General features: G+C 48.2%; 3 protein-coding genes and 1 non-coding gene across 4 annotated transcripts; 2 read left to right on the forward strand and 2 right to left on the reverse strand.

Annotated features, from left to right (window-relative positions):
• Positions 1–1,816: 1,816 nt before the first annotated feature.
• On the forward strand, positions 1,817–1,900 carry Trnal-cag. Its single transcript has one exon. It is a non-coding gene; the product is annotated as a tRNA-Leu (tRNA).
• Positions 1,901–12,984: 11,084 nt separating this feature from the next.
• On the reverse strand, positions 12,985–14,255 carry LOC6596144. Its single transcript, XM_026989767.1, has one exon. It carries the CDS (start codon positions 14,082–14,084, stop codon positions 13,170–13,172), a length of 915 nt encoding a protein of 304 aa, XP_026845568.1. The 5' UTR covers positions 14,085–14,255; the 3' UTR covers positions 12,985–13,169.
• A 1,272-nt stretch (positions 14,256–15,527) lies between these two features.
• LOC6596143 (clumping factor B) lies at positions 15,528–17,292 on the reverse strand. Its single transcript, XM_026989715.1, has 3 exons — positions 17,069–17,292; positions 16,807–16,995; positions 15,528–16,743 (listed from the first exon to the last, which is right to left on the reverse strand). The coding sequence occupies exons 1-3, from the start codon at positions 17,246–17,248 to the stop codon at positions 15,655–15,657; spliced, it is 1,458 nt and encodes a 485-aa protein (XP_026845516.1). The 5' UTR covers positions 17,249–17,292; the 3' UTR covers positions 15,528–15,654.
• Positions 17,293–24,785: 7,493 nt separating this feature from the next.
• LOC6596142 (nischarin) lies at positions 24,786–25,394 on the forward strand. Its single transcript, XM_002021119.2, has one exon. It carries the CDS (start codon positions 24,786–24,788, stop codon positions 25,350–25,352), a length of 567 nt encoding a protein of 188 aa, XP_002021155.1. The 3' UTR covers positions 25,353–25,394.
• Positions 25,395–25,457: the final 63 nt, after the last annotated feature.

A 25,457-nucleotide genomic window follows, 5' to 3' on the forward strand; every position in this document is an offset into this window, starting at 1 on the left:
GCCAATCATTCACAGTCGGTTTCGGCCAGAGGATCGAAGACCGGCTTCCATACGACACGGAACAGGTACAATATTTTATCGCAAAGAAAGAAAGTGACTTGGGGTTTAAAGATCAATCGCCCCTACGAGTATTTTTAGGATTTGGAAGAACTTTGACTATAGGTTTCTGCTATCACTGAACATCTATCTACTAGTTCAAGGTCTTCCAAGTCAAAGTCTATAGGAGGCCAATAAATTGCGTGCTGCTCCCCCAGATTCTCGTCTCTTGGAGGCGAAAGATCTGCATTGTGCAGATGATATTCGGATGCATACCGCCTGATCCGGCATAAAAAAGAAATTATAATACAATTTATTATTAATTTTTTTTCCTGCTGCACTCACAAAGAGCCGCCGACCAACCAAAATGCAACCCACACGCCGTTCCCAGGGGGCGGGCCCAAACCGCACGCACGCATCAACGCATTATTCTCCCTCCTTTTTTTTGTATTTTGTATAATTTTTTATGTTGTGTTGTGCTCAGCGCAAGTATTACACTTTTATTTCGTATTTTTTATCGCATTTTATGCGATTTTATTGTCATTTTGCGTAGCCCAAACCAGTGACAGCCGCCTGCCCACACCCCCAGCGGAGTATATAGCAAGTACATATGCAATATATGTACATATATGGTGGGATTCGGCAGGAGTTGGACGTGAGCGTTATGCAAATGAGCCTGTGCGTGTATGCAGGTATGTATGTGCATGCTGTCGATGGGGTAATGCGAATGTTCACGTATTCGAAATTAGTGGTATCCTCCACCTGGGGAGCCTAGAATGGAACAAAGAAGGGATTTCGCAACTGTTTATAGCCATCGGCTATAAATTCGCACATTGCCCACAATCGGCGAGTACATAAATCGCCGGTACTTGCGGCTATATTGTATAGTGGCCAACGTGTCTACGCAGCAATTGAATGAAATAGGGCTGATGCCTCGGAGGTGGGAAATATTAAAATAAATTGTCGCAAATGTACGAGTACGAGTGTATTTGTATTAAATTCGGTTCGGTTCGGCTCGGTTTGGCAGTACATAGTTCACTCCCTATCCAATCATTGTGAAAACATTTTGATTGAATAAATATCCATAATAAAATAAGACCGCTTATTGGCTAATTGCAAATCGGGAAATCGGCAGACGATTGGCTGGTTCCGAGGATCGGAGAGAGCCTTTTTCCTGACTAGAATCCAGTCCGTCATTGCTGCATCATTATCCCATGATAAGTGGGATAAGTACAGTTCTCTCGGGCAGTGGCAGGCGACATCCGAGCCAGTGCATTAAGTGCATCCTCCTGTCGACTGTTCATTTTGCTGTCCCTGGGTTTGGGCCACGCACAAACAGCCCCTGGAGGTGGGAGTGCATTGGGGTCGGGGTCGGGGTCGCTGTCGGTGTCGGGGGCCCATACATATGTACATGGGAGCAGCTCAATGTAGTATGTATCTGAAAAAACATATTCTTATTTAACATTTTTGTTTAATTTTCGGCAAGCGCACAAAAAATTCGGGCACCCTGCAGTGAAAGGCGTCGGGCATATCCCTACCGGCAAGAGATGTCTCTGTGTAAATGAAGATCTGTGTATTTATCACTTCCACTGCCTGATAAACCGTTCCCCGAAACGGTGATCCATCGCTTCATCTAGTGCATTCGTCAATTCCATAGAAATATTACATATTACATATTCGTTAATTTTCCATTCAATGATCGATCATGGGCGTAGATGTCATCGTTTAAAAACGGGGTGGGATGAATATCAGGGAAGCGTTTACGCTGAAGATCGGTACAGTCAGGATGGCCGAGTGGTCTAAGGCGCTGCGTTCAGGTCGCAGTCTACTTCTGTAGGCGTGGGTTCGAATCCCACTTCTGACAAGAACGTTTTTTTTTTGTAATTTTTACTCTATTTTATTTGGATTTTTTCCTGGTTAATGTATTTCCTGCACACAGCGTCGCGCCTCGGCGCGAAAAACAATGCAACAAAAATACATTTTGCATGGAAACATAGTACATCGCTACATAGTCGTACGTCACCCACCATGCCCACCATTTGCCCCCCTTATGTACTCGCATTGTTTCCATTTACAGCAAAATAAGTCCGCAAACCAAATTGATTTTTATTCTACAACATTTTCGAATGTTTTTATTTCGCAAACAATTTGCAACCCTTAAAAAAATCCACGCCGGCTTTCACATATGCGAATTTTTCGGGGTTTTCGTTTTTTAATGATGCGAATCCGATGTACGAAATTTTCATTAATACTCGCACTCCGTCCGGCCGGCCTCCCCTCATTGTGCGGCTGTCGCTGTGGCAGTGGCATTGGCGAGGGTGCGAAAGAGATGGCTAGGAAACACCACAGACACTGGGGCGACATGGACATGGATATGGACGTGGACATGGACAGGGACATGGGACTGTGGGTTTAAAGTGCGTCATGTATGTACATGTACAGGTCAGGACATGGACTTGGTGGAGCATATGCAGGGCTCCGAACATACATACATGCATCTGCCTATGTAGTACATAGGCCTTTACATGGGACCCGAGTGTTTATGCAATGCGGTTAACGTTCACCCCATCCCTCACGAATCTCAGGCCAGACCACACCAGATCTCTGCTGTTTGTTTGAATTCTTTTTCAAAAATAATTGAATGTTATTTTCAATTAATTGTTCGTTAGGCGGGAGCACCTACCACCATCCAGAACAAGGCCCAGACCCAGACCCAGACCCAAACCCAAGCCCAGCTCCAGGCCCAGATGCAGATACAGTCACAGGTCCAGGCACAGGCTGGCAACAAATTGGCTGCAATCGAATTGCCTCTCGATGCACACTCCCAGATACGAGCTAATGGATAATGCGACCCCGTAATTGGATTATCGGCGAATGAATAACCCGCCAAATTTACTGTGCTGTGTCCCTCTCAGTCTGCTCCACTGAAACGTGAATTAAAGTTAAGTAAAATCCAACCATGTGGCAACCGGACGGGACAAAGAGGATCCTGCTCTTTGCGAGATCTACATAAGTATGCTGGGCAGAACAAAACCTCAACGAAGGTTACAACTCTTAAGGCCTATCCGAATATTGTCATGAAATTGCATCCTGAAAATAATACTTATTTGTATACTCAGTTCACTATGTTTGTAATACCAAGTGGGATAGGTGGGAGTTAAAGCAGGATAACGACATAACCCGAATCACTTATAAATTCTGACTAAGAAATCGTTCCTGGACAACAAGGTTTCCACTGGTGCAATGGCCTTTACTGTCGCCGGATCTTAGTCCCATATATCATCTTTGGGGGATCGTAAAGAAAAGGACTTATGGCAAAAAGTAAAGTCCAACTGGGGGATTTCATGAGTCGTAGATGCGCTTAAGTCACTGAATATCGTGGTGCCACAACCAAATATTAAAGCTAAAAATTAATCTACTATGCAAACCAAATCAGAAAGAAGACAAAACGATCGTTAACGTTGTGACTCTTATTTACATATACCCGGTACTCCGTCTACTGACTGAGCATAAGTGAGGCAATATATTTTATAGTATGTCGTTATAGTATAGTAAACCATTTAGGAGATTTTATATACAGCTTAACTTCCATAAGTCGAACCACTTCGAAGACTTCGACTTACAGCGTTTAACGTAATGTTCTCCCTAAAAACTGTTGCCACACGTTGTATTTCGAAAGTAACAAACGTTCGAGTAATTTAAGCTCAACTGTATGTATTAGATTTGATCTGTTTTTTATTTTTCCTTAATTTTTTTATATCTCTGTCTCTTTTTTTTCTATTTTCATACAAATACCAGCCGTCTTATCTCGCTCCCTGTCGCCACAGCGAGAACACTGCACGAAGAAGAGTGGGTGAGAGCGAGAGAGGGAAAGAGAGAGAGAATAAGCCCGTAGAATGCGTTGCGTAGCCACTGAAATTTTATTTGCTCGTTCTGTCTATAATAATAAACCGATCTGATCCAGGTTCGGCAACCTGTTAGATATGGACAATCTCTATGATTCGTATTTCTCGTATCTTCAAAATTGTGGAAGCCACAAAAAGACCTTTCGCGGGGGTTATATAGGCTCTTATAGTCTCTGAAATCTAGGCCCTCATCGAGAAGAAAGAACAGACGGACAGACAGACATGCCAATATCGAGAAAACGGAAACGTGCTCTTCTGGGTGTTACACACACCCACTTTCACCACTCTTTGAGGATCGGGATATGTACCTTATGTACCAATATGCACCTTTGACAATCGTATGTTTTCAGTGTGTAGTACTTTCGACCCCGCTCGCAGCTTCCTATTCAGATTCCGGCTCTTGGCTTATTATTAGCTTCGAGCATCCGATTGAATTAGACTACTTCAAATGTAAAGTACCCTGGCTCATCCTCCGTTTACCTGCAGCCTGCACTCTGCACCACAAGGTTGCATACAGAGGGTGCCCCCACATATGTACATACATATATTGTAGTACATGAACAAGGCTCAGTCTTTCGTAAGGGATGCAGCAGGAGGCAGCCCCAAAACAGCATAAAAAAAAACAAAAAAAAAACAATAGAAGAGTAAAGTGCATTTTAAATTTTGTTGCTATCGATTTTCGCGGGGGGAAAGAGACGGCCAGAGCAACAGAGCGAGATGGCTAGCGGCCATCCCCATATACAAATATATTTGTACATGTATGCACATGGAACGGGGTTGCACACATACATCGGACTGTTGCATATATGGAGTAAGCATAAAAAATGCAAATGTGCATGGACATGAAAGCCTACCCCACCACCAGCCCCTTCGCTGCTCCTGCTGCTCCTGCTGCTGCCGCCTCCATTTGCATTGCCGAAAAATGCAACAGACCGAAGCCAGGTCCTTGGTCGAAGTCGTAGCTGGCGCTGGAGCTACGGCCGGAGAGACTCTGCCTTAAATGCACCCAAAAGGGTTGGCTCAACATGGGCTGGTGGAAAGGGAAATCCCTCTGATGCCAGCCAGCTGCTTTTTGCATTGTGGAGCCGCCTTTTGGTCCAGCCTAGAACCAGGTACCAGGTACCAGGTCCAGGAGCACCTAATGAAGTTGCAAGCCGCTTGTCATCTGTACCTGGCAACCCACATGGATGGTGGGAAGGGGAGCATGGCAATGGCAATGGAGATGGAGATGTTAATGGTAATGGGAATGGGTGTGGATATGTAGATGGGTTGGGTAGACGTCCAAGAACTGAGGCCCATGTTCGACGTGTTGTCAGCAATTCAACCGCACACAGACGATTGCCAATTGGGGATGCACGGATGCAGTATTCAGTATGGACACATCCTGCGTGTACAGTCAGGTGCAATATCCGCAACAGGAGAGTTTTACATTTTTAAATAATATTGCATCCACTGCTGCCCCATGCCCCACATGCCACCCATGCCACCACTGCCGCCACCCTTAAATAAAAATGGCAAATGAATGGCCATTTTTGCAACTGAAGTTTGCGGTTTGTCCTCAAAGTACTGGGACTCTTCCAACGTATCCTTATTGGGAAATAGACGTAGATACCCATCCATCGAAAGCACATCTCTTGGCTCGTAATTAATATTGATAAATGGATACATTTCGAGCGCACTTCATTGGCCAAGTTGCACTGCAGTTGCGGCAGTCAATGGGTGATGGCAATGGCGATGGCAAGGCCTGTCAGCAATCCCTCCACTCCGAAATCCCATTGCCAGAAGCATGGCGATGAAGCTCACTCGGGAAATCATCCATCAGTTGACAGCAAAAGGCAGACAGACAGGCAGACGGACGGACAGATGGACTGACAGACGGACAGAGGCTGTCCAATTCCGAGCAGGAGATGAATATGAAAACTCGGATAATAGACGAAACGGACATTGATGCATGTATGATATATGAATCAAAATAATGGCTGGCGGTGGTTCGGTCTCGTGATTCGGTGATTGTGGGGATGGGTGGGGGGAGAATGTAATTACGCAGCCGCGGCATCTGTTGCAATGGGAATGGGCTGCCGAGCTGTACATTTAACTGCCTGAATGCGCGAAAAAAAATGAGTCCCACAGCAGTGGGGCTATGCGAAATATATCCATTAGCTTCTGCTTAAAACATTTTCATCGGGAAAGGGAAAAAACGAAGAAACCCAGGAGCTACTGATAATTTTTGAATGCACTTTCCACGAGAAAAAATTATGTTGTAGGCCCGGATGAGTAGATCACTTCCGCATACTTGCAATTTGCAACATACTCCCCAATTGAAAAAACTCAAAAACCGCGGCACAAAAATTAATTAATTTATTAAAAAGAAAATTGTAGCACCTGTGAAAATATATTGTACATGCGTGTCGATAGAGTGGATTTACCTGAAGTCTTTTACCATTTTCAATGTACCTCACGTACTATTCTTCGTGCAGTGTTGGCGATCTGACGAAAGGCAGCGAGATAAAATGGCTTGATCTGGTGTTAGAATAAACAGATGTAAAAGATAAATGTAAAGGAATATGAGATACAAAAAATCTAATATATAAAAATCTCGCAAACTGCTCGAAATGTTTTTATGAAATTTTTGTAGGACGATAAGGGACGATACCAAACGAAATATAAAATATTTTGTATAAATTACATAAATCATAAGCACACATACATAAATACATACATAGATGCTGACTGAGTACTGGCTATAAAGTAGAGCCGCGGCCCTTGCCGCTAGTCAAAACTTTCCCGCCCGTTTGTGTATTGTATGGTCCTAATTTTAGACGTTAGTTCTTAAGTGGCTATAATTCTCAACAAAATTAGATAATACTTGTTTAATGTTTAAAGAATGTTTAAAGGTAAAAACTATTCAGTTAATTAAATCTATTTTAATTGATTAAATTGATTGAAAGAAAACTACTTATAAGAAATACTATCAGGTAAAATTTGTGACAAAGCTGAACCTGTCCCGAATCAGAACGGAAAAGAGAGGCTTTTGGCCGCAGCACAGTGGAGTGGGGGAGGGCTATTTATTTTGGTGCATGCTTCAAAGGGGGGGCATGGTATTCTTATTGTGCATATGAAATATTGAAATTTAGCCCGTAGGCTTATACCCGTATGAAAACAAGAATAAAGTCGAGGCGCCTCCACGGCCGCATGTAATGAAAATTTCAACAGAACACAACGGCAAAAGGGTGGATGTGAGTGGGCGCTCGGAGGTGGGTGGGCTTGTGCGGCAGGCAGGGGTTGACTTTTCAAGAGGGACCTGGGACCTGCTGGGCCACTCGACATATTGAAGCATATTAATTAAAAACATTTTCATTTATTAAAAGAGCAGTCGGGGAGGAGGAGAGCATCAGCGGCAGGGGCACAGGAGATTGTGGCACCTGAATAGCTGCAGAAGCAGCAAAAACAACAGCAGCTGAGGGGCGAATCAGCAGTACTTTGCTGTGTTCGGAATTCCCTGTAAAGCAGGGAATTGGTTTCTCCAATGGGGACGGGGGATAAGAGTAATTCTATTAGCCATTCAAATGAAACTGCCTCCATGCTAACCACTAATCCCTGGCATTCCCTGGCCATTCCATCAGAAATATGCATCCAGAAGCCTGCAATTTTCAGTCAAGAAAATTCGCCATTCGCCATTCGCCAATGGCCGTTAATCGTTCGATGCCTTCCGATTTACCCGATGGGACAGTCCGCCAAGCGGCAATTTGTCCCTAGTCGAGTCCCATTGGGGCGCCTCCAAAAAGACAGAAGGGGCACATATTTTATCAGGCTGGTTCCTAACAAATTGCTCAACAACCAGCGACCATAATCGTAATCGTAAGGCATGCCAGGATCCATAGATGGAGGATGGTAGATGGTAAATGGGAGATGGCAGATGGGAGGGACTCGAGAAAAGATATGTGTGTAGGACCACAACATAAATTTAAATGATAATAGCGAAAACATACATTGCCAGATACTTTGTTGCTAATTGCGGTCGAGGACGACTTTGCTCTAATTGAAATACAACACGTATTCCGGTAGAGTCTTCCGGGGGTGGTGGACTGCGGAGGGGGGAGGGGAGTCTGCAGACATACGGAGTGCAGCTTCTGGACTCTGTCTTGTGGCAGGTGAACTTGTTTCTCTTTTGGCGCTCCGCTAACCAGACACCATTTATCATTACGAGCCCCGAGAACTGGGAAAACTAGATTTCACTGACCGACTACAGGCCATGCCATGGCCACAGCTACGGCTACGGCTACCGCTACCAGAGAGTTGTCTCCGCTGGGAGTCATCGTTGTTTTGAGGCAAGTGGATCGTTCGTGCTCTGTTCCCTGTGCTCTGTTCCATGTTCCATGTTCGATCGGGGCTCTGAGATTTTTGCGAAAATTAATTTTAATTACCCAACGATGTTGTCGCCGAAAGCCGCTAAAGTTGCTGGCTGTCTTGTCAGTTCTTCATAGACAGCTGATCAATAACAATTTTCGTGGCATTTCCGCTTCTAATTAAGTGCGGCAGAGATTGTCGCCAGTCGGATGCGAGATTCCATCCAGGATTGGGCAGGCTGTGTATGTCGTAGCAACCAGTAAAGATCTTTCACCATTATGACAGAGTTCGAGAAGTACTTGTAAAATTCGAAATTAAATATGCGTCCATTCCGACAGAATTCAACAATCTCCCACTCCGTCCCGGCGACCAATCGAGACGATTTTCCAGAGATCACCATTGAGTCCACAATGGAGAAGCTCCTGGAGGTCCGGAATCGCCTGCAGGGCATCTCGGAGCGCTCGCAAGCTCTGGAAACCGGGGTGCAGTCTCTCCGACGTGTGCTGACCGCCCAGGCCCAAAGAGATAGTAAGAATGCCTTGGGAAAACTGGAGGAGCTACGGCAAATACGGGAAGCCATCTCATCCGCGAAGAAAGATAATGAAGATGAACTCAGGAAAGCTTTAGGCCGTATCTTATTCGTGAAGGATGGGGAGATGTTGGAAGATAATGAAGCTTCAGTCAGTGGAGTTTTAGGCTGTAATTTTCACTAAAAACAATACATTATTGAAGAAACAAAGGAACGAGCGTATGTTCGAGTGGTTTTTTGGGTGTGTGTCTTTTTGGGACTGAGAGCACGTGCCCTTGACCGTGGCATAATACCGAAAAATACCCAGGCACACGCTATCAAGAGTCGGAGGCATTCGTCATAGCGGAACCACGCCTGGGAGGAGAAGATCACCATGTACTCGTATACGTATTGTATATGTGGCAAGGTCTATTCAGACACCAGAATAAAAGGTAGCTCTCCCTCCTGTTCCACCTCCACTTGTGATTCTCCCAACCGCAAATGGGAGCGGGAGGAGAGAAGAGAGCGAACTAAACACAAACTGAATGCAAAATTTGCAGCATGCGTCATTAGGCTGGCTGCTGCTGCTGCTCGTGGGGCTGAGGGGGGAGTACTGTGGAGTGCCAGTGGAGTGGCTGTGCCAGTGCAAGTGGAAGTGGCATTGACGCTGCCGCTGCCGTTTCGACGCACGCTTCGCTGGTCAGTCATTAAGTGAGTCAGCGGGTTGGTTGAAGTGCTGACTGACCAGTTCCTTCCTCGCTCTCGCTCTCGGCCAGGCCCAGACACAGACACCACCCTCCAGGTGTGTGTGTGTGTGTGTTAGCCTGTGGCGAGTGATAAAAGGCAGTCAGGGCAATGTGGCTGCGGCTGCTGCTGCTGCTACGCCTACACAGACGACTCTGGGCCCATCGTTTAAAACAATTCCAGGGGAGCGTGCGGCCAGGGCAGGGGCTTCCACAGATGCATGCAAAATTGAGAGAGATGGAGAGTGAGAGGGCTGTCCATGGAATCTGCTTATTCCTGTTCTATTCCCACAGCGAGAACTGTAGCCAAGGTGTATTATTAGGTGAGGTGCAACAGCTGCTACTGTCGAAAAAGAGAGCCTCAAACAACAACAACGACCCCCTGGATGATTGAGAATTGATTTTCTTTTCTTCAGGCTATAGGAACGCCCCACCTTATTTTGATTACGCATTGGCTGTAGCGCATCTATCCTTCGGCTAGACCCAAGCTCACACGCCCACACACTCTGTCTGTCTGTCTGTCTGTCTGTCTGTCGATTCTCTTTGGGGGCTAATGTCCGGGCTTCTTGTTGCTCTCTGTTTTCTCTCTCTCTCTCTCTCTCGGTCTTCGCTCATCATTCGGGTCGAATAGTACGAGTACTCGTAAAATCCTTGAACGAGATCATCAATCTTGCTTTGTTGTACTCGTACTCGTAGCTCCCATTCCCTTTCCAGTTCCCCCTGTTCGTGGGCCAGGCCCTCCTTTCGCCTTTGTTTTTGCTCTTCTCTTTTTTGCTGTCGCGCCTTTTTTGTATGTCATTTGCCATGCCGCCCGTCCCTTCCGCATTCGGGTAGTATTCCCCGCTTTTTGTTCTTTACTTTATTTATGCCGCCCAGCCTCCCCCCAAACATAGCCCCAACCCCCCACCCACCAAGCAGACAGAGGGACAGCGGAAAAAGCCAGCGGCAAAAACTGCAATCACTTTTTGCTGTTGGTTTTTGTCAGTTTTTTGCGAATTTCACTTTTTTAGTCATTTCCATTTATTTTATTTGCAGTTTAGAGCCCCTCCCCCCCTTCCCAACCACGTACCGTGCCTCCTTTTCCACCCACAAATGGGGAAATGGCGGTGAGTGGAGACAGAAGAGAGCAAAACACAGAGAGAGAGAGAGCGAAAGAGTGGGTGGAAGAGTGAGAGCGGAGCTGGAGCTGGAGCTGGAGGAGTTGGTTGCATTTCATTTATGTTTTTTTTCTTAACTTTTGTTTGGCTGTGTTAGTGCTAGTGTATCTGTTTGCGTGTGTGTGTGATGCAATGACCTCGAACTTTGTTTGCCCATCGCTGCATCTTGAAGATCTTTTTTTTTCTACTATACCCTTGATGAGAGTGGGTACAATATGTTTTGATCAAATGGTTGGAAAGCAGGAAAAGAGGGATTTTGTAAATACCTACACATACATTTGTATATGTACATATATGTGTATGTATGCGTACATAGTGAGTGAGGGGTTGGGGGGTGGGGAGCTGATATTCAGAGCAATATAGCCATCTACAATTCATGTAATAATTCTGTATAAAAACAAATTGCATATAAAACCTGGCAAGGTGTAAAACCTTTCTACTTTGAAATAGTTCCATTAAATTTTAAAGATATCGAAATAAAGGTGCATTCCAAACAGCCTGCACTTTAATACTTTGCAAAGCAACTCAACTATCTAGGAGCTGAACCTACTAGGGTATCAAAAGCTTCGACCTTCCCTTTGTTTTTTGCTTGTTTCGGGGCAGTAGTTATCGCATCTGGGCTTGCCGGCTTTCAGCTTTCGGCTTAGGGACTTATGGACTGCAGGGCATGGCCTGGTCAGTCCAGGCGCCCGCCGCACAGGCTTGTGCCCTGCTCCGAGCTTAGTAGGCGGAGAAGCTGCTTATCTGGTCCGCTCATTGGCGGCTTCAGCTTTGAGGTGAAATATTAGGAATTGGAGGAGAACTTTCCACGGGGAGCATGAAGATTTTCGGAAGAGCTCCAAATCATAATTATCATCAAAAGTAGCATGCGAGATTTTGCATTTATATGCATGTACAATAAAAATCAATAAAACTCTACATCCCCACACTCCAGCCACTGGGAGCGAGAGAGAGAGAGAGAGAGAGAGCTCGTGTGAAAGAGCGGACAGTGGCACTACCACAAGTTCAACAGCCCACGCATACAGGCAAGCCGGCACTCAACCCTTCACACAGATACACCGGCAATAAAAACTGCAATAATATTCGTGTGTAAGCAGTGCAAAAAAACGACTCTCTCTCTCTCACCAATACAATGGCAAGCAGGCGGCCCTCAAAGCTGGACGCAGCAGCAGCAGCAGCAGAAGCAGCTCCAAATTCGCTGTCGCTCGTTCTCCCAACTCGTTCGCTCCTCTCCCAAATGGCAGAGCGGCGCTCGCTCGCTGGCAGCACGCGTTGCATGCTGTGACTGCGACTGCGAAAGCGGCTGCGATGCCTGCAACATTTTGCGGCTGCTCTCGAAATCTAAATTTCAAGTTCGTCTCCCATGCAACTCATCCGGTGTCAGAGAGTTTTGGCCAGCTTCAACTAGAGCCCACACCAGCACCCGCATTTTGTCTACGGCTACGGTTGCACGATGTTTTTTCCCCACATGCTATTTCAGGGCACACTAATCGCACAGGAATACGGTCACATTTGGCTGCAATGATATTTACAGGGACCCGTCGGTGTTTCTAGCTGGAGAAGACGGTCCAGCTCTCTGCTGTCTCCGATGTTGTACCAGTGGAATAAAACGTTCTACGAAATAAGTTTGTCTTTCAAAAAGCGTCGGTTAAAAACGTACACTAAATTCCGCTTCTATTACGAGGGACAACCGCAGAAAAGAGAACAAAAAAGCATGCGAAAAACCTATGCGATAAATAAAGCAGCACGAAAAAGGGACAGAGAAAGGGACAGCGGCTGCACCGGGAAGGGCAGAGAGAAGGAACGTGGCCCCAGCTCCAGCTCCAGCTTCAGCACCAGCCCCCGTTCTGGTTGAAAACGAAACCGGATTTCTTTTTTGATTTATTTTTCCCCACTCCCCCGCTCCCCCGCTCCCCCCGCTCCACACCTCTCGCACTCCCACACCACACTTTCATCCAGTTTTGTTTCCTTTTTTTTTTAGAAGTTTTCGAGTTGTCTCGTGTTTGGAGCTGCCTTTTTTTACATTTGACTGAGTTTTCGGAATGCAGTTTCCCTTCTGGAAACTTTGCCCCGTTTTGTTATGTTCCGCTGCAGCAGCAGTGGGTTCCGGGGATCCGGGGCTCCGGGGCTCCGTGGCTCGGGCTGCGGTTCCGGGGGGTGGGTTCTCTTCTTTATGGTTTTATTTTATTGGATGGTTTATGTTTATTTTCCACTGCCCGGTTTCCGTGTAATGTTTTGCATATTTTTGTGGAGTGAAACAGGTTTTACTTTTTATTTATTTCATGTATTTCTGTTTTATTTTTTGAATTTCTCGCCAACCAAAAAGGAATACGAAAAGCTTTTGTTTTGATTTTGAAATGGAACTGGTTTTCTGAGTCAGTTGGTTGCTTGTCCAGATCGTGTGAGGGATGGGGTGGGGTGGGGGGAAGTTGGAGGCACCACCTTCAAGAACTTGTGGCCCAGTGCCCCACCATTAAGTCGGCTTTGCCTCTGCCTCCTCGTTGTCCTTTCGGGCACCACTACTGCTGCTGCCGTTTCTGCTGGGAAGTCGCACCATGTCCACGTTGTAGAGCCGAAAGCCGACCTTCTTGCAGCGCAAATTGAGGGTGACGACCATGCAGTAGAGCAGGACCATGAGTTGTCTGGCCCGCAGCAAATACGAAGCACCCATGCCGTCAGGGAAGATCGGCTTGTCCCACTCGGAGCAGTCGTAGAGAAAGTAGCCGCCGTCGTGGCTGGAGCTAAAGCCGAAGGCGAGGCGCCGCTCTTGGCACTCGAGGATGCCCCATTGGAAGCGCGTAAAGAAGTAGCTGAGAGCCTCCAGGAGACTCATGGAGGAGCTGGCCGGGGCGCTGTAGACATGCCCGAAGGCCACCAGCTCCATCTGCACTAGGAAGTGGATGTCCTGGAAGTCGCACTGGACGGACATCTCGTCGGGACCGAGGTTCTGGTCCCACCGCTGGCTGTACTCCACACTGGCCCGGTAGTATTTGTCCCCGTTCACGACAATCGCGTCCAAGAGCTTGCTGGTCCAGTCGCCGAGCCGCCGGAAGATGCTGGCTGCACAGCAGGCCACGACGTAGCAGCCCAGGGACTGGCGACCCCGCACCCTGCTATCGAACCAGGGGGCCCGCGGATGCAGTCCGCCCCACATCGACCAGAGGCGATTCTCGATCTCCACGTCGAATTCCCGCCAGCGGGTGTCGCTCTGATGGCGCGGGCGGCCCTCGAGGTTATATCTCAGTCTTCGACTCCAGATCGGAGAACTGTTGCCGGGCACCAGCCAGGTCATAGACTCGCTGCGAACGGTCTGAGACGCGGGCTGCTTGAGCAGCTTCATCAGACCGGCGATGGCGGCCGGATCTTCGGACTTCTGATGATGCACCATCTCTCGGCCTCGAACCGAAGAGGGTTGGCAGCGATCGTGGAGCGGCTGCAGAATCAGCGATCACCAAGCGCTTGAAGCCAGTCTCTGGCCACATTTTGGGACTCCACGGTACTCCAGCTGGTATGAGGCTGGTATGGGGATGAAACGGGAAATTTGATAGGGGGGAAACTACGGAGAAAGTCAGGAGACACACAATTTAAAACTGAATGAAAAGGCACAGCCTTCCAAAGCCAACGAGGGGGAACGTTGTGAGTTGCTGCGGACACCGCAACTCTACAGTTATACCCGATACTAAGTCAGTATGGCTCTCCTCCGGCAGACGCCGCTAATATTAAACGACACGACAAAGAGTGCGTGCGAGAGAGACAGAAAATCAGTCTGAGCGTGACGTCGGGCGCTGCGTAGCCACTAAAAATTGATTTCTTGCTTTTGGCTACAAAAATGATCCGATCTGATCCAGATTCGGCAACCGGATAGATATGGTCATTGTCTATGATTCTGCGTTTTTAGTTTACTCGATTTTGCAATATTGTGGATGCAACAGATTTTCGTCCTTTGTGTGGGCGGAAGGGGGTGGGGCGAAATTTTGAGATATACGTTTTATAGTGAGATCTAACAGGAGTGCGGATACCAAATTTGGTTACTCTAGCCTTAATAGTCTCTGAGATTTATGAATATCCCCAGATCTGCATCCTTTGCGGGGGCGGAAGGGGGTGTGGCGAAATTTTGAAACAAACTCGTCTCGGTCCGATATATTAGGGGTGTGGATACCAAATTTGGTTGCTCTAGCTTTTATAGTCTCTGAGATCTAGGCGCTAATGTTTTACTCTAAGCAAAGCCGCCTATGCTACGTGTGTGTTAGAGAGAGACAGGGCGAGAAAAAATGAAATTGTTTTCTTGATGCTGGCTATAATAATAATACGATCCAATTCAGATTCCGCAGTCTAAAAGATATCGTCATTCTCTACGATTCTGCATTTTTGGTTTTCTCGTATCTTTAAAATTGTGGATGCCACAGATTTTCGCCCTTTGTGGGGGCGGAAGTGGGCGGGGCAAAGTTTTGAAATATTTTTGTAGCAGTGACATATCACAGAAGTCTGGATCCAAAACATCGTTGCTCTAGCTCTTATAGTCTTTGAGCATTAGGCGCTGAAGGGGACGGACAGACGGACAGACGGACAGACGGACAGACGGACGGACGGACAGACAGACAGGGCTCAATCGACTCGGCTATTGATGCTGATCAAGAATATATATACTTTATAGGGTCGGAAACGATTCCTTCTGGACGTTACACACATCCACTTTTACCACAAATCTAATATACCCCAATACTCATTTTGAGTATCGGGTATAAAAAGGCTGCTGTAATGAGGCTGCTTCATCACTCCCCCATAGTCACGTGGAGTCACGAAACGAAAGAAAAATGCATCGATCGTGTTTTCTTGTAATGTGTAATCACTGTTGCTACAAACACACACTGATGGCATTGGATCAGAGTCCACAGTGTATGATTTAAAGTGCCACTTCACGCTCTCTAATCGGTTAAATTTCGGAAGAGGTCCAGAGACTAATTTACCAGTTGCTCTGCGCTCTTACAGCGCTTGAACTCCTCGAGGACCTTCTTGGTTTTCTTGAGCAGACACTCCCTTGACAAATACAAGTCCTTTTCCATCTGGGCCAGCCTGCGTCCAATCCTGTCCTGCATACTCTGGAGGATGGCCATGTCCCGCTCGGCCCGGTCTTTGCTGATCTTGCTGTTGCCCAATTTGTCGCAGAATGCTTCAAAGTTCTGGTCCAAAGCGACCATCTTGCACTCCATGCCACTGATTTTCTGCTTGAGATCCTTGACGCGACTGTTCAAGTCCTGCAGAGGCTCGACTGTGTCTGATTCCTCGGGCTTTTGCTTGGCGTCACTTGGTGTCTGATAAATCTCGCAAACCTTCGACAAGCTGCCACGAAACTGTTCCCAATCAACGCTGTCAAGGTCGCCATCCATGTTATTTGTGAAATCGTTGATCTTTACGACAAGTTGATTGATTTCATCCTCCTTGCTAACAGCATCTTCGGCAGACTTCTCTTCAAGGATCTCTTTCGTTTCGTCCGTCTTGTCAATGTCTTGGTCTATCTCGCTGGATGTCTGGGGTTCGGCCTGGAGATCGACCAGGGGATCCGCCTGGGACTCGTCCTGCGGCTCGTCCTGGGACTCGTCCTGCGGCTCGTCCTGCGACTCGTCCTGCGGCTCGTCCTGCGACTCGTCTTGCGGCTCGTCCTGCGACTCGTCTTGCGGCTCGTCCTGCGACTCGTCTTGTGGCTCGTCCTCCAGCTCGTCCTGCGACTCGTCTTGTGGCTCGTCCTCCAGCACGTCCTGCGGCTCGTCCTGCGGCTCTTCCTGCGGCTCGTCCTGCAGCTCGTCCTGCGGCTCGTCCTGCGGCTCGACCTGGGTCTCGACCTGGGGCTTGTACTGGGGCTTGACCTGGGGCTTGACCTGGGGCTTGACCTGGGGCTTGACCTGGGGCTTGACCTGGGGCTTGACCTGGGGCTTGACCTGGGGCTTGACCTGGGGCTTGACCTGGGGCTTGACCTGGGTCTTGGCCTGCGGCTTGAACACGGGCTCTTTGACTGGGTGGTCTCTCTTATAGCCACACATTATGCCCCTCTGTGGGTTGAGCACTTGTTCGTTTATTCCGTAAACGGATACCTTTTCGACCCAGCCACGTACCTTAATCAGTGTCGACTTGAGGTTCTTGGCCTTAGAGATCGCCTTCGTCATGAATTCATTGCGCATTTCTTTGACCAACTCCTGGATTTGGCCAGAAGCCGCATAGTCGGCCGACAAGCGCTTCTGATAGTCACCGCAGTCGTCTTCCTCCGTTGGCTTATCCAGCGACTCGTACTCGATCAAACCCTTCTGCGAGGGTGCATGCAAATGTTGGTTACTCCAGCATCCCATGGGATAATCTCGCTTTAGAGGCGATACTTACCTCCACCATGAAGCCCAGATGTATGGCGTCGGAGGTCAGCTGCACACCCACCGGATCCTGGTTCAAACTGTCCTTGGGGGCGGGCAGACCGTAAGGAGATTGGACCACCTCGTTATCTGGCTCAGCCTCCCCGATTCCCATGGAAGCATCGTCCGTAGGCTGCTCCCGATTCGATTCCATTTTACCGAAAATTTACAATTTAAAAATGTTTCACGTTCGTCTGTATTGGAATAATAACAAATTTAAAATGATTTGTGGCTCCGATTTGATGTGAAGATACAAAACGAAATGACAGTTGACACTTGGCCTGGGCCTAGGCCTACTTTTTGAGCCAGTGCTAATGGGGAAGGGGGGTTCCTACTTTTTGGGCCAGTGCTAATGGGGAAGGGGGGGTTCCCTGATCTGATTATGGTTGACCCGCCCGGGAGCAGTACGAGTACAACCAGAAATTAAGTTCGCGTTGCAGCAACGCATTAGCGCAACCAATAATTTGAGGCATCGTAAACACGTCGTAAATGTTGCACTGGCAAATTTTAGGCCTTAATTTTCTATAGAAGACAACGGGGAGGACAAGGGAGTCCCCTCCCTCTCCTGGCTCCTGCCTCATTGCTCTCCAGCAGGGAGCTTCTTGCAACTGCAAGGCGTAATTACAGTCCATTAAATTCGCAGCGTTTGCTCCGCGGTTGCTTCTTTCACTTGGCGCATGCATGATAAGTGCCACTTGCCACTTGCCGCTTGCCTCCTTGGCACTCGCCCCATCCCCATTCACATCCCCACCACCTTGGCCAACGTGCGTTCATCAAAGGGAAATGAAAACGTTTCGCATTTCTCTTTTCGCTGCTCTTTCTGTGGCATGCAACAGCAGCGGTCTTTGTGTCTGTCGGTCTCTGAGGTGTAACATACAAGCAAAATATACATATGTACGTATATTCTTATGCTGCAAGGGCATATTCGATTCCGCAAAACTGAACCCAGAACTCATTTTTTGGACCCTGATTTACCAGCTTAAAATAAATAATAACGAGTTCCATAGTCATAAGCCCTGAAAAAGGTTACACGTAAAGACAATAAAGAATGAGTTCCAAGAATGGTAATCCGTAAGGGCTACGACACATATTCAATGAAAGTATGGACTGGGAATCCGTTTGCTTCAGGAAATTCCCGGAATATTCAGAGTGGCATCCCCTCGAGAGGCAATGCAGGGTGATCCAAGAGTCGGCTCTTCAGCTAAAAGTCCCCATTTGTTTTCTCTTATTTTAATTAGAGCCTTGTGCCACTCGGTGTCCGTTTGTCTTCTCACCGCTGACTCTTGTGGCCCCCAAGTTAGTTAGGATTCAACCTGACTCTGCCTCTGCCTCTGTCCCTGCCTTAAGACATATAGCAGTGGCACTTCTCAGCCAGTAATTACATAACTCGCTGCCATGCCATCCAGTTGACCATGGCCATGGCCGTGGCTAGAAGATGTCGGAACGAACGGCTGCCACAGCCACAGCCACTGCCACTGCAACTGCCGCCCCTGATAGGTTAATCAATTTATTTGAATGCGGAACGCGGACGAGTGTAATTGCCCCTGCGATGCTTATCGTCGAGTTGATGGAAAAGAATGGGATAAGAGAGCCATCCCAGCGATCGCAAATAAAATGCGGATAAGTGGGTCTGGATGAAATAAAGAGATCCAATCCAAGATGATCCCATCTCTAATATGGCATTTCCTAGCATTTCCCGCAAGTATCTGAGAGTGGAATATTAATAGACCTGGCAGCAAACCGATTCAAGTGGGTCACAAAGCAGATATGATAAGGCCAGAGCCGGGGCAGAGCAAATGATCGACTATTAATAGAGGTGGCCTGGCGTGGATAAAGCGAGGAAAGCGTCGCGTCGCTGGGAAAACTGGATGGATGGAAATTGTGTGACCAATCGGCAGAAAGTCAAGGCTTCGGTTACCACCAAAAAGGTGGAGTCCGATGACGATCTTTCTCCTTGATCTTGCCGAGAGACAGAGTTCCGATCCCCCTTTTCTGGCTTTATCCAGCCATGCCAACCGCTGGTTTTAAGTTAATTTTTTTGAATTATAACCAAGTCCCCAGTGTCCCATCTACTCGTAAAACATTCATCTTATATATTATATTATGACGGTGGATTTTTCCGCTGCGGTTTTTCTGCTATTTGCTATGATTAATTTTATTATTATTATTCCTGCTCATTGTTTGCAGCCGAATAAAAAAAACGAAATAAAAACAAATGCTGCTTAAAACAGTATCGAATTATTGGATAGATGTTCGGAGAACAATGACGGGGGGAGGCCGAATGCAATTAAATTAAAACTGCACAAACATGCACAATTTACATAAATGAATCCCGTGATGATTTATTAATTTCATTTTGTATTAAAATCCAGCATAATTTGCAAAGCTTTTTATATGCACAACATATATCAATGAGGGAACAAAACACGCGCGCGTCCAATACATCCAAAAAAAGGAGAAGGAATGCTTTATAATTGGAATTAATTGGAAAACTTGTCGGATCAGAGAAAAGCGGAATGACAAATTGTTGATTATATTGCTATTATAAAAGCATGATTTGCCGAGGCAGAAAAACCCGAGCCTAATTAGCTGTTTTTGTGCCAGGCGCCTGCATTCCATCTCTATTCCTCCATGTCATTGTGGCATCTCCAGGCACCATCAATCGATATGGTGCGGACTTCAGAGAAGCCTCGGCCAGATCTTGCACTTGCCTGCCCTATCGCGGCCGTGCCAATGTCTTTGCGCCTTCGTCCAGAAAGGTCAGGGATGCGGTCCGTCTTGGACAGAGAGATAAGGGCGCATGGACAAGAGCCCCCATTGTTCTCGATTTGCTTGTGATGTGGGAGGGGGCACACAGGGCCACAGAGCTGCCAGGGGAATGACACATATAGTAATTGTGGAAATACTTAAATCCCACTAAAAAATGAGTTTCTCTTTTGGTAATGAGTGAGATTCGCCTGGAAACCTTGAAGTGGCGAGTGCCTGAATCGAACCGTAAAGTGCAACACAATTTCTCCGCCCCTCGAAGCCTCACCTGCCACACAGCACTTGCTCCTGCCACAGCCCACACATGCCACAAGTTGAATTTTCATTATACTCTTTCGTAGAGAGTGTGTTATGATTTCAATGAGGTGTTTGCTAGGCAGAAACTGCGGCCTTCAATGATATATAATCCAAATCAACAGCGAGGCAATGTGCTTCGATTTTCTACATATTCCTTTTATATTTGATGACTCCAGCATAAGAATTTGTGCCCGTCTAGCAATAGACAGATCCGAAAGTGTATAAAAACCATCAACCCCTTGAAGCAGCCAATTTTGTGTACTTAATTTTTCGTTTTGTTGCATTTTGTTTTGGCCGCCAGTCGGCTGACCGAACTTGAAATTTGATATCCACTACAACAGCGGCACCAGACCAACAATTGCAACCTGTTGCAAGTAGTTGTTGCCTTAGCCAGAGCCGAAACTCGATGTTGTTTGCTGTTGCTGTGGCTATGGCTGTTGCTGTTGCTTTTTTGTCGCCAAATCCTGTGCTGTGATACTGTGATGCTGTGGCGTTTGCCCACGTGGTGTCATGAACTTGCCAATCCATTCCGGTGAAAACCAACAAGGTTGCTGCTGCTGCTGTTGCCTCTGTTGCTGCTGTTGGGGAGAAATTTTCCTGTGGAAAGTCGTTAAAATATTTCTGTTCACACAGCTCGAGTATGAGTATGAGTAGGAGGAAGAGGAGATCTGCTGGAAGGAGCCTTCTTCTCCACAAAGGATCTCGCATGCAGCCCAGGAAAAGATTGGTGCTGGAAAGAGCCACAACAGTCGACACCCAAACAAAATCCATGGGGCTTTTAATTGTCAAAAGTGTAATGCGACAGCGATGCATCAACCGGAAAGAGAGCAGAGCCCCGGCCATGATGATGACAAAGGCCCAGCACGAGGCGTCATGCCACTGGTCTCGTGTAACAGCCGCCTGGGTGGATGGTGGCAACACTTGAGCCAACACGCCGTCGGCCGGGGACACGTGTCTGGCTGAAAGCAGGCAGGCAGGGTGGGGGGACGGGATGGTATGGGCTGGCAGGCAAGTGGCTAATTAGGGCTACGACAGCCACTCCTCAAAGTAAGACACCTCAGTGGCTGCCAAATCAAAACGACAGATGATTTGCATTGCAGCAACAGCAACAGCAACAGCAACAGTTCCTCCATCCATTCTCGACTCTTCGCAGATGATGGCGATGGCGTGCAACCGACAAGTCCAACTATTAATCCGAGTATGTGGAACACAATTCCTCTGGCAATTGCCAAGGCAATTTCACAATTATCGCATGTACTCCTCGTACCTTAAAATTCCAGCAACTTGTCCCTGCCCCATCCCCTGCCCCAGCCCCTGTCCAAGCTCCTCCTCCCGTTGCATGAGAGCTAATTGAAAAGCTGCGTGTCCGAGTACGAGCTGGAGAAGATATGTGTGTCTTCTATTGAAGAGCGGGACTGGGACTGGGACTGAGAGTGAGATCGGGACTTGTGTGGTCTTATCGCACTGACAGTTGTCAGTGCCGATAACTGACACTTTACACCAAACCATTTATGTTCTATGTTCGGTCTAGCACTTTCTGGTCTGGATCTGGGTCTGGGTCTGGGTCCCTCCTCGCTCTGACATTATTTGTCAGAGATTTTTTGACTGGTTGCTGGATGGGTCGGTTTCCTAGCGGTGTTCCAAGAGCGTCAGGAAATGAGACTCTGGGATAAGGCGAAGACAAATGGACAGATTGACGGGAGAAGATTCAGATTCAGATTGGGATTCAGATGCAGAATGCAATCTTCCACACTTCCTTGTTGGCCCTCTGACTCTGCCTCTCCCTCTCCTGAATGACACAACACAATAATGGCCAAGACCTAACCCAAATACCAACGCATTGTCCAAGCTAATGAGCGGGCCACTTAGGAGCGCATTCCTGCAACTCATGGAACATCACCGAAGTGTGCGCAACTTTAATTTCCAGCGCCATAAATCAAATCCGCGACCCAGCCAGCCAGCAAGCAACCAGCAAGCAGCAAGCAGCCAGCCACCAAGTCAGAGCCAACTCTAAATGAAGTAGTTACCAGTTGCCATCGACCAGGCCGCCGCGCATTGAACGCCATTCATCATCATCATCATCATCGCCATGTCCATGATGCAGGGAATTCAATTCACGCCTGCGAGGAATGCCTTTGAGAGTGCACCAGCAGTGGTGCATCCCCATATACCCATGTCCCCAGCAGCAGCAGCAGCAGCAGCACCAGTTGCAGTTGCAGTGCGTCGCATGAGGCGATAATTAGCGCGCAATTGTCGTTAACGCCGCCTTTGTCTACGTCTATTCCTGCCATGTCCACCGGGGGAGCAAAGGTGGGACGGGTAGACGGGGGGACGGGGGGACGGGAGAACCCTGAGTCAGCAGCAGTTGATCGTCCGCCAGGAACGTGACGAGCACCACAATTGCAGTCAATCAACGATTGGATGAGATGTGGCTGGGATGGGGCTGGGGTTGGGTTAGATTGGGATTGGGATTGGATGAGATGATCACCGGCAGAAGGTGTACACTGTACATACGTCGCGTCGATTATTCTATGCAGCAAAGACTCGGCAAAAGAGCTCCTCTAGGAGCAACCGGTTCCTGCATAAATCATAAAATAAAAGACACTAAAAGCGAAAATAAATCACGAGAGCGCATGGGGGAAACCGGGCGGACATTAGAGAAATTTGCCTGGCCACAGGACCGGCTACCGGCTACCGGGCTACCGGCTGCCCGAGATCCCCTGGCCGAATATTAATTGTGAGTGCACCGGGCGCATCAATTCAAAGCTGGGGACTCTCCTGCTCTGCTCTGCTCTGCTCGAACACTCCACAATCCCGCGGCGAACCACCACAGCCACAGCGCATGCGTGGCTGGATGAGGTATGGGACCTGAATATAGTCTCCGATTGCCTTTGAAATATGACGCCCAGTTTTTGCGCACTTGGAAATGGATTTCTCTGGCGGGGCCATTTCCAATGCGAATGGAGCGTGGATTTCCGAGAATTCAACAAAACATGGGCGTTATTCTCCTCCATTTGTGCAAATGAACCTCTGGAATGGCTGCTGGAACGGCTGCTGGATGGTTGTGAAGCATGCGAGTGAGATTCAAATTTGCCACAATTATAGTACATATGTATGCCACAATTCTTGGCCAGAATGGAAGGGTGAACCAAAGCAAACCAAACCAAACCAATTTCGGGAGATTGTTCCCGCCAATTAACAATAAACGAATGTTAATCGATTCAAAGTACAGTTGCCGTATGTTCTGCTAGTCTGCAGTCGAAATGCCATTACGGACACATGCTAATGATGCCCCACATCTCTCTCCCTCTCTCTCTCTCTCTCTCTCTCTCTCTCTCTCTTTCGCTCTGTGGCTCTGTGTAGATCTCTGGCCTAAACGCGATGAATCTGCAGTTTCTCTGGCCCATAAACTGACTGCCAACTACCGACTTCTGTCCGTTTGCGAATGAATGCCTCCTATGGCGTCGACTCAAGTCGGCAGGAAAAACCGGCAGTCAGCAGCAGGCAGTGTATGGCAGAAGGAAGTAGGCAGAAGGCAGAAGGGGTGGTGGGGGATGGGGCCTCCTCCAGGCAAGACCCAAGCACCAAAGCGGCGGCAAAAAGTGGCAAATGTAATTTAATAAATTAATTACATCAATTAGTTGCTGCATTTTTATTGAAATTGCTGTAAATATTGGGCTAGACAACTCGGCCAGCAGCCAGCAACCAGCAACGGCCAGCAGCCAGTGGCACTACTGTCTGCCATTCCGCCTGGATTTATGGAGCATTTCTCATCGCCCGGCAATGGAGCAGCGAAGCCTGCCTAACTTATGGGAAATTTATTCGATGTGGAATCGGTAGGAGTGTCCCTCCGGCCCGGAGTTAATGAAGGCGCTTTGTATTGATTAGCCCGTGGAAGGGGAGACAAATGGGTATTCAAATGTGTGGGGTATGTGGGGTGCGTGTTTGGTGGGGGGGGGGGGACAAGTTATTAGATCTAAAACAATTTTCAAAAGGGAAAGAGGGCAGGGAAGGGGGCACTCAATCGATTTACAGTCCATTATGTCAGTCAGATCCGCAACCTGCCCCAACTCTTTGTCTTGGGATGGCTTCATTTATAGTGTCAAGCGTGTTGTGAGGGGGAGGACGTGACTAAACTGCTACCTACACCATCTGCATAATCCGTCGGGAATTACTTTGGAAAATGCCCAAAAACCAATCGAAACAAAGACAGACCTGCCTGCCCAGGCCCCATGCTAGAACATTGGCTGCATATTGATGTGGGGGGATGCCGATGCCTATGCCGATGCCGATGCAATAACATCCAAAATACACATCCAAAATCCACACATCAACCATATTCGTAGCTGCAAATGTAAATGCAAATGCAAATGCAGCAGCGCCCCGTGATTGATTCAGCTGTGGATCGTGTTGAGCTGTTTTGTGTCGCGCTTTTGGGGTCAGTGTCAGCGGGAGGTCGTGGCAGCCGCTCCCGCTCCCGCACCCGCACCCGCACCCGGACCCGGACCCGCCCCTCCCATCTTCGATCACACACGCAATCCGCATCTTAAGCAGAGCCCCCTTTCGACGGGGGTCTCGTATGTATATATATTCCAGCCCCACCGCCAGAGCACCGTGTAGTCATGACAATGGAACTCAGCTCGACGGTTGCCTGTGTGCTAGCCACTCTCTTTGTTCTGGGCCTGGTCCAGGCGGATGTGGGCGTGGCACAGCAGCGCCTCCGCCTGCAACAGCAGCGACAGTCGTCCTATCCAGCGGCTGGCTACAAGCCGGCCAGGCAATTCCCCCTCCCCGCGGCCGGAGATCAGCCGCAGTCCGCCCGGCTGGTGGCCACCGGTGCCCAGCCGCAATCCGCTCGCCTGGTGGCCAACAGCGAAGCGCAGGAGGATCTCGACGATGCCGCCGAGGAAGTGGAGGTGCCCATGTCGAAAGTAGCAGCACCTGTTCCAGCAGCAGCTCCAGCTCCAGCTCCAGGTCGAGGTCCTGGCGCCGTGCCTGTCCCAGCCGCAGTCCCATTCACACCCACAATCGCATACTATCCGGCGGGAGCTGTGGGCTTTGTCCATCCAACGGCATACGCCAAAATCATTGCAGCTCCGCAACTGCCACAGGCGGCATTCGCAGCCCCGCAACTGCCACAGGCGGCATCTGCCTATGTGACCGCGCCCCAGTACTACGCCGCTTACTTTGGATAAGTCGCAAGAAGACGGGGGATGGGGATGGTGGAGACGTACCTTAGCCACCATAAAATATATTCTAATAAAAGTTGATTGTTACTGTTGAACACACTGACTGGCTCT

This window comes from Drosophila persimilis, unplaced genomic scaffold, assembly GCF_003286085.1.
Source record: "Drosophila persimilis strain 14011-0111.01,24,50 unplaced genomic scaffold, DperRS2 tig00000431-arrow-pilon, whole genome shotgun sequence".
Classification (NCBI taxonomy): domain Eukaryota; kingdom Metazoa; phylum Arthropoda; class Insecta; order Diptera; family Drosophilidae; genus Drosophila; species Drosophila persimilis.

Bases quoted from the DNA above. Each gene is read 5' to 3' on its own strand.
- LOC6596144 (XM_026989767.1), bottom strand. From the start codon at position 14,084: ATGGTGCATCATCAGAAGTCCGAAGATCCGGCCGCCATCGCCGGTCTG.
- LOC6596143 (XM_026989715.1), bottom strand. From the start codon at position 17,248: ATGGAATCGAATCGGGAGCAGCCTACGGACGATGCTTCCATGGGAATC. The intron at 16,996-17,068 runs GTAAGTATCGCC...GCACCCTCGCAG, and splicing joins ATCTGGGCTTCATGGTGGAG to AAGGGTTTGATCGAGTACGA. The intron at 16,744-16,806 runs GTACGTGGCTGG...CTCAACCCACAG, and splicing joins TCAAGTCGACACTGATTAAG to AGGGGCATAATGTGTGGCTA.
- LOC6596142 (XM_002021119.2), top strand. From the start codon at position 24,786: ATGGAACTCAGCTCGACGGTTGCCTGTGTGCTAGCCACTCTCTTTGTT.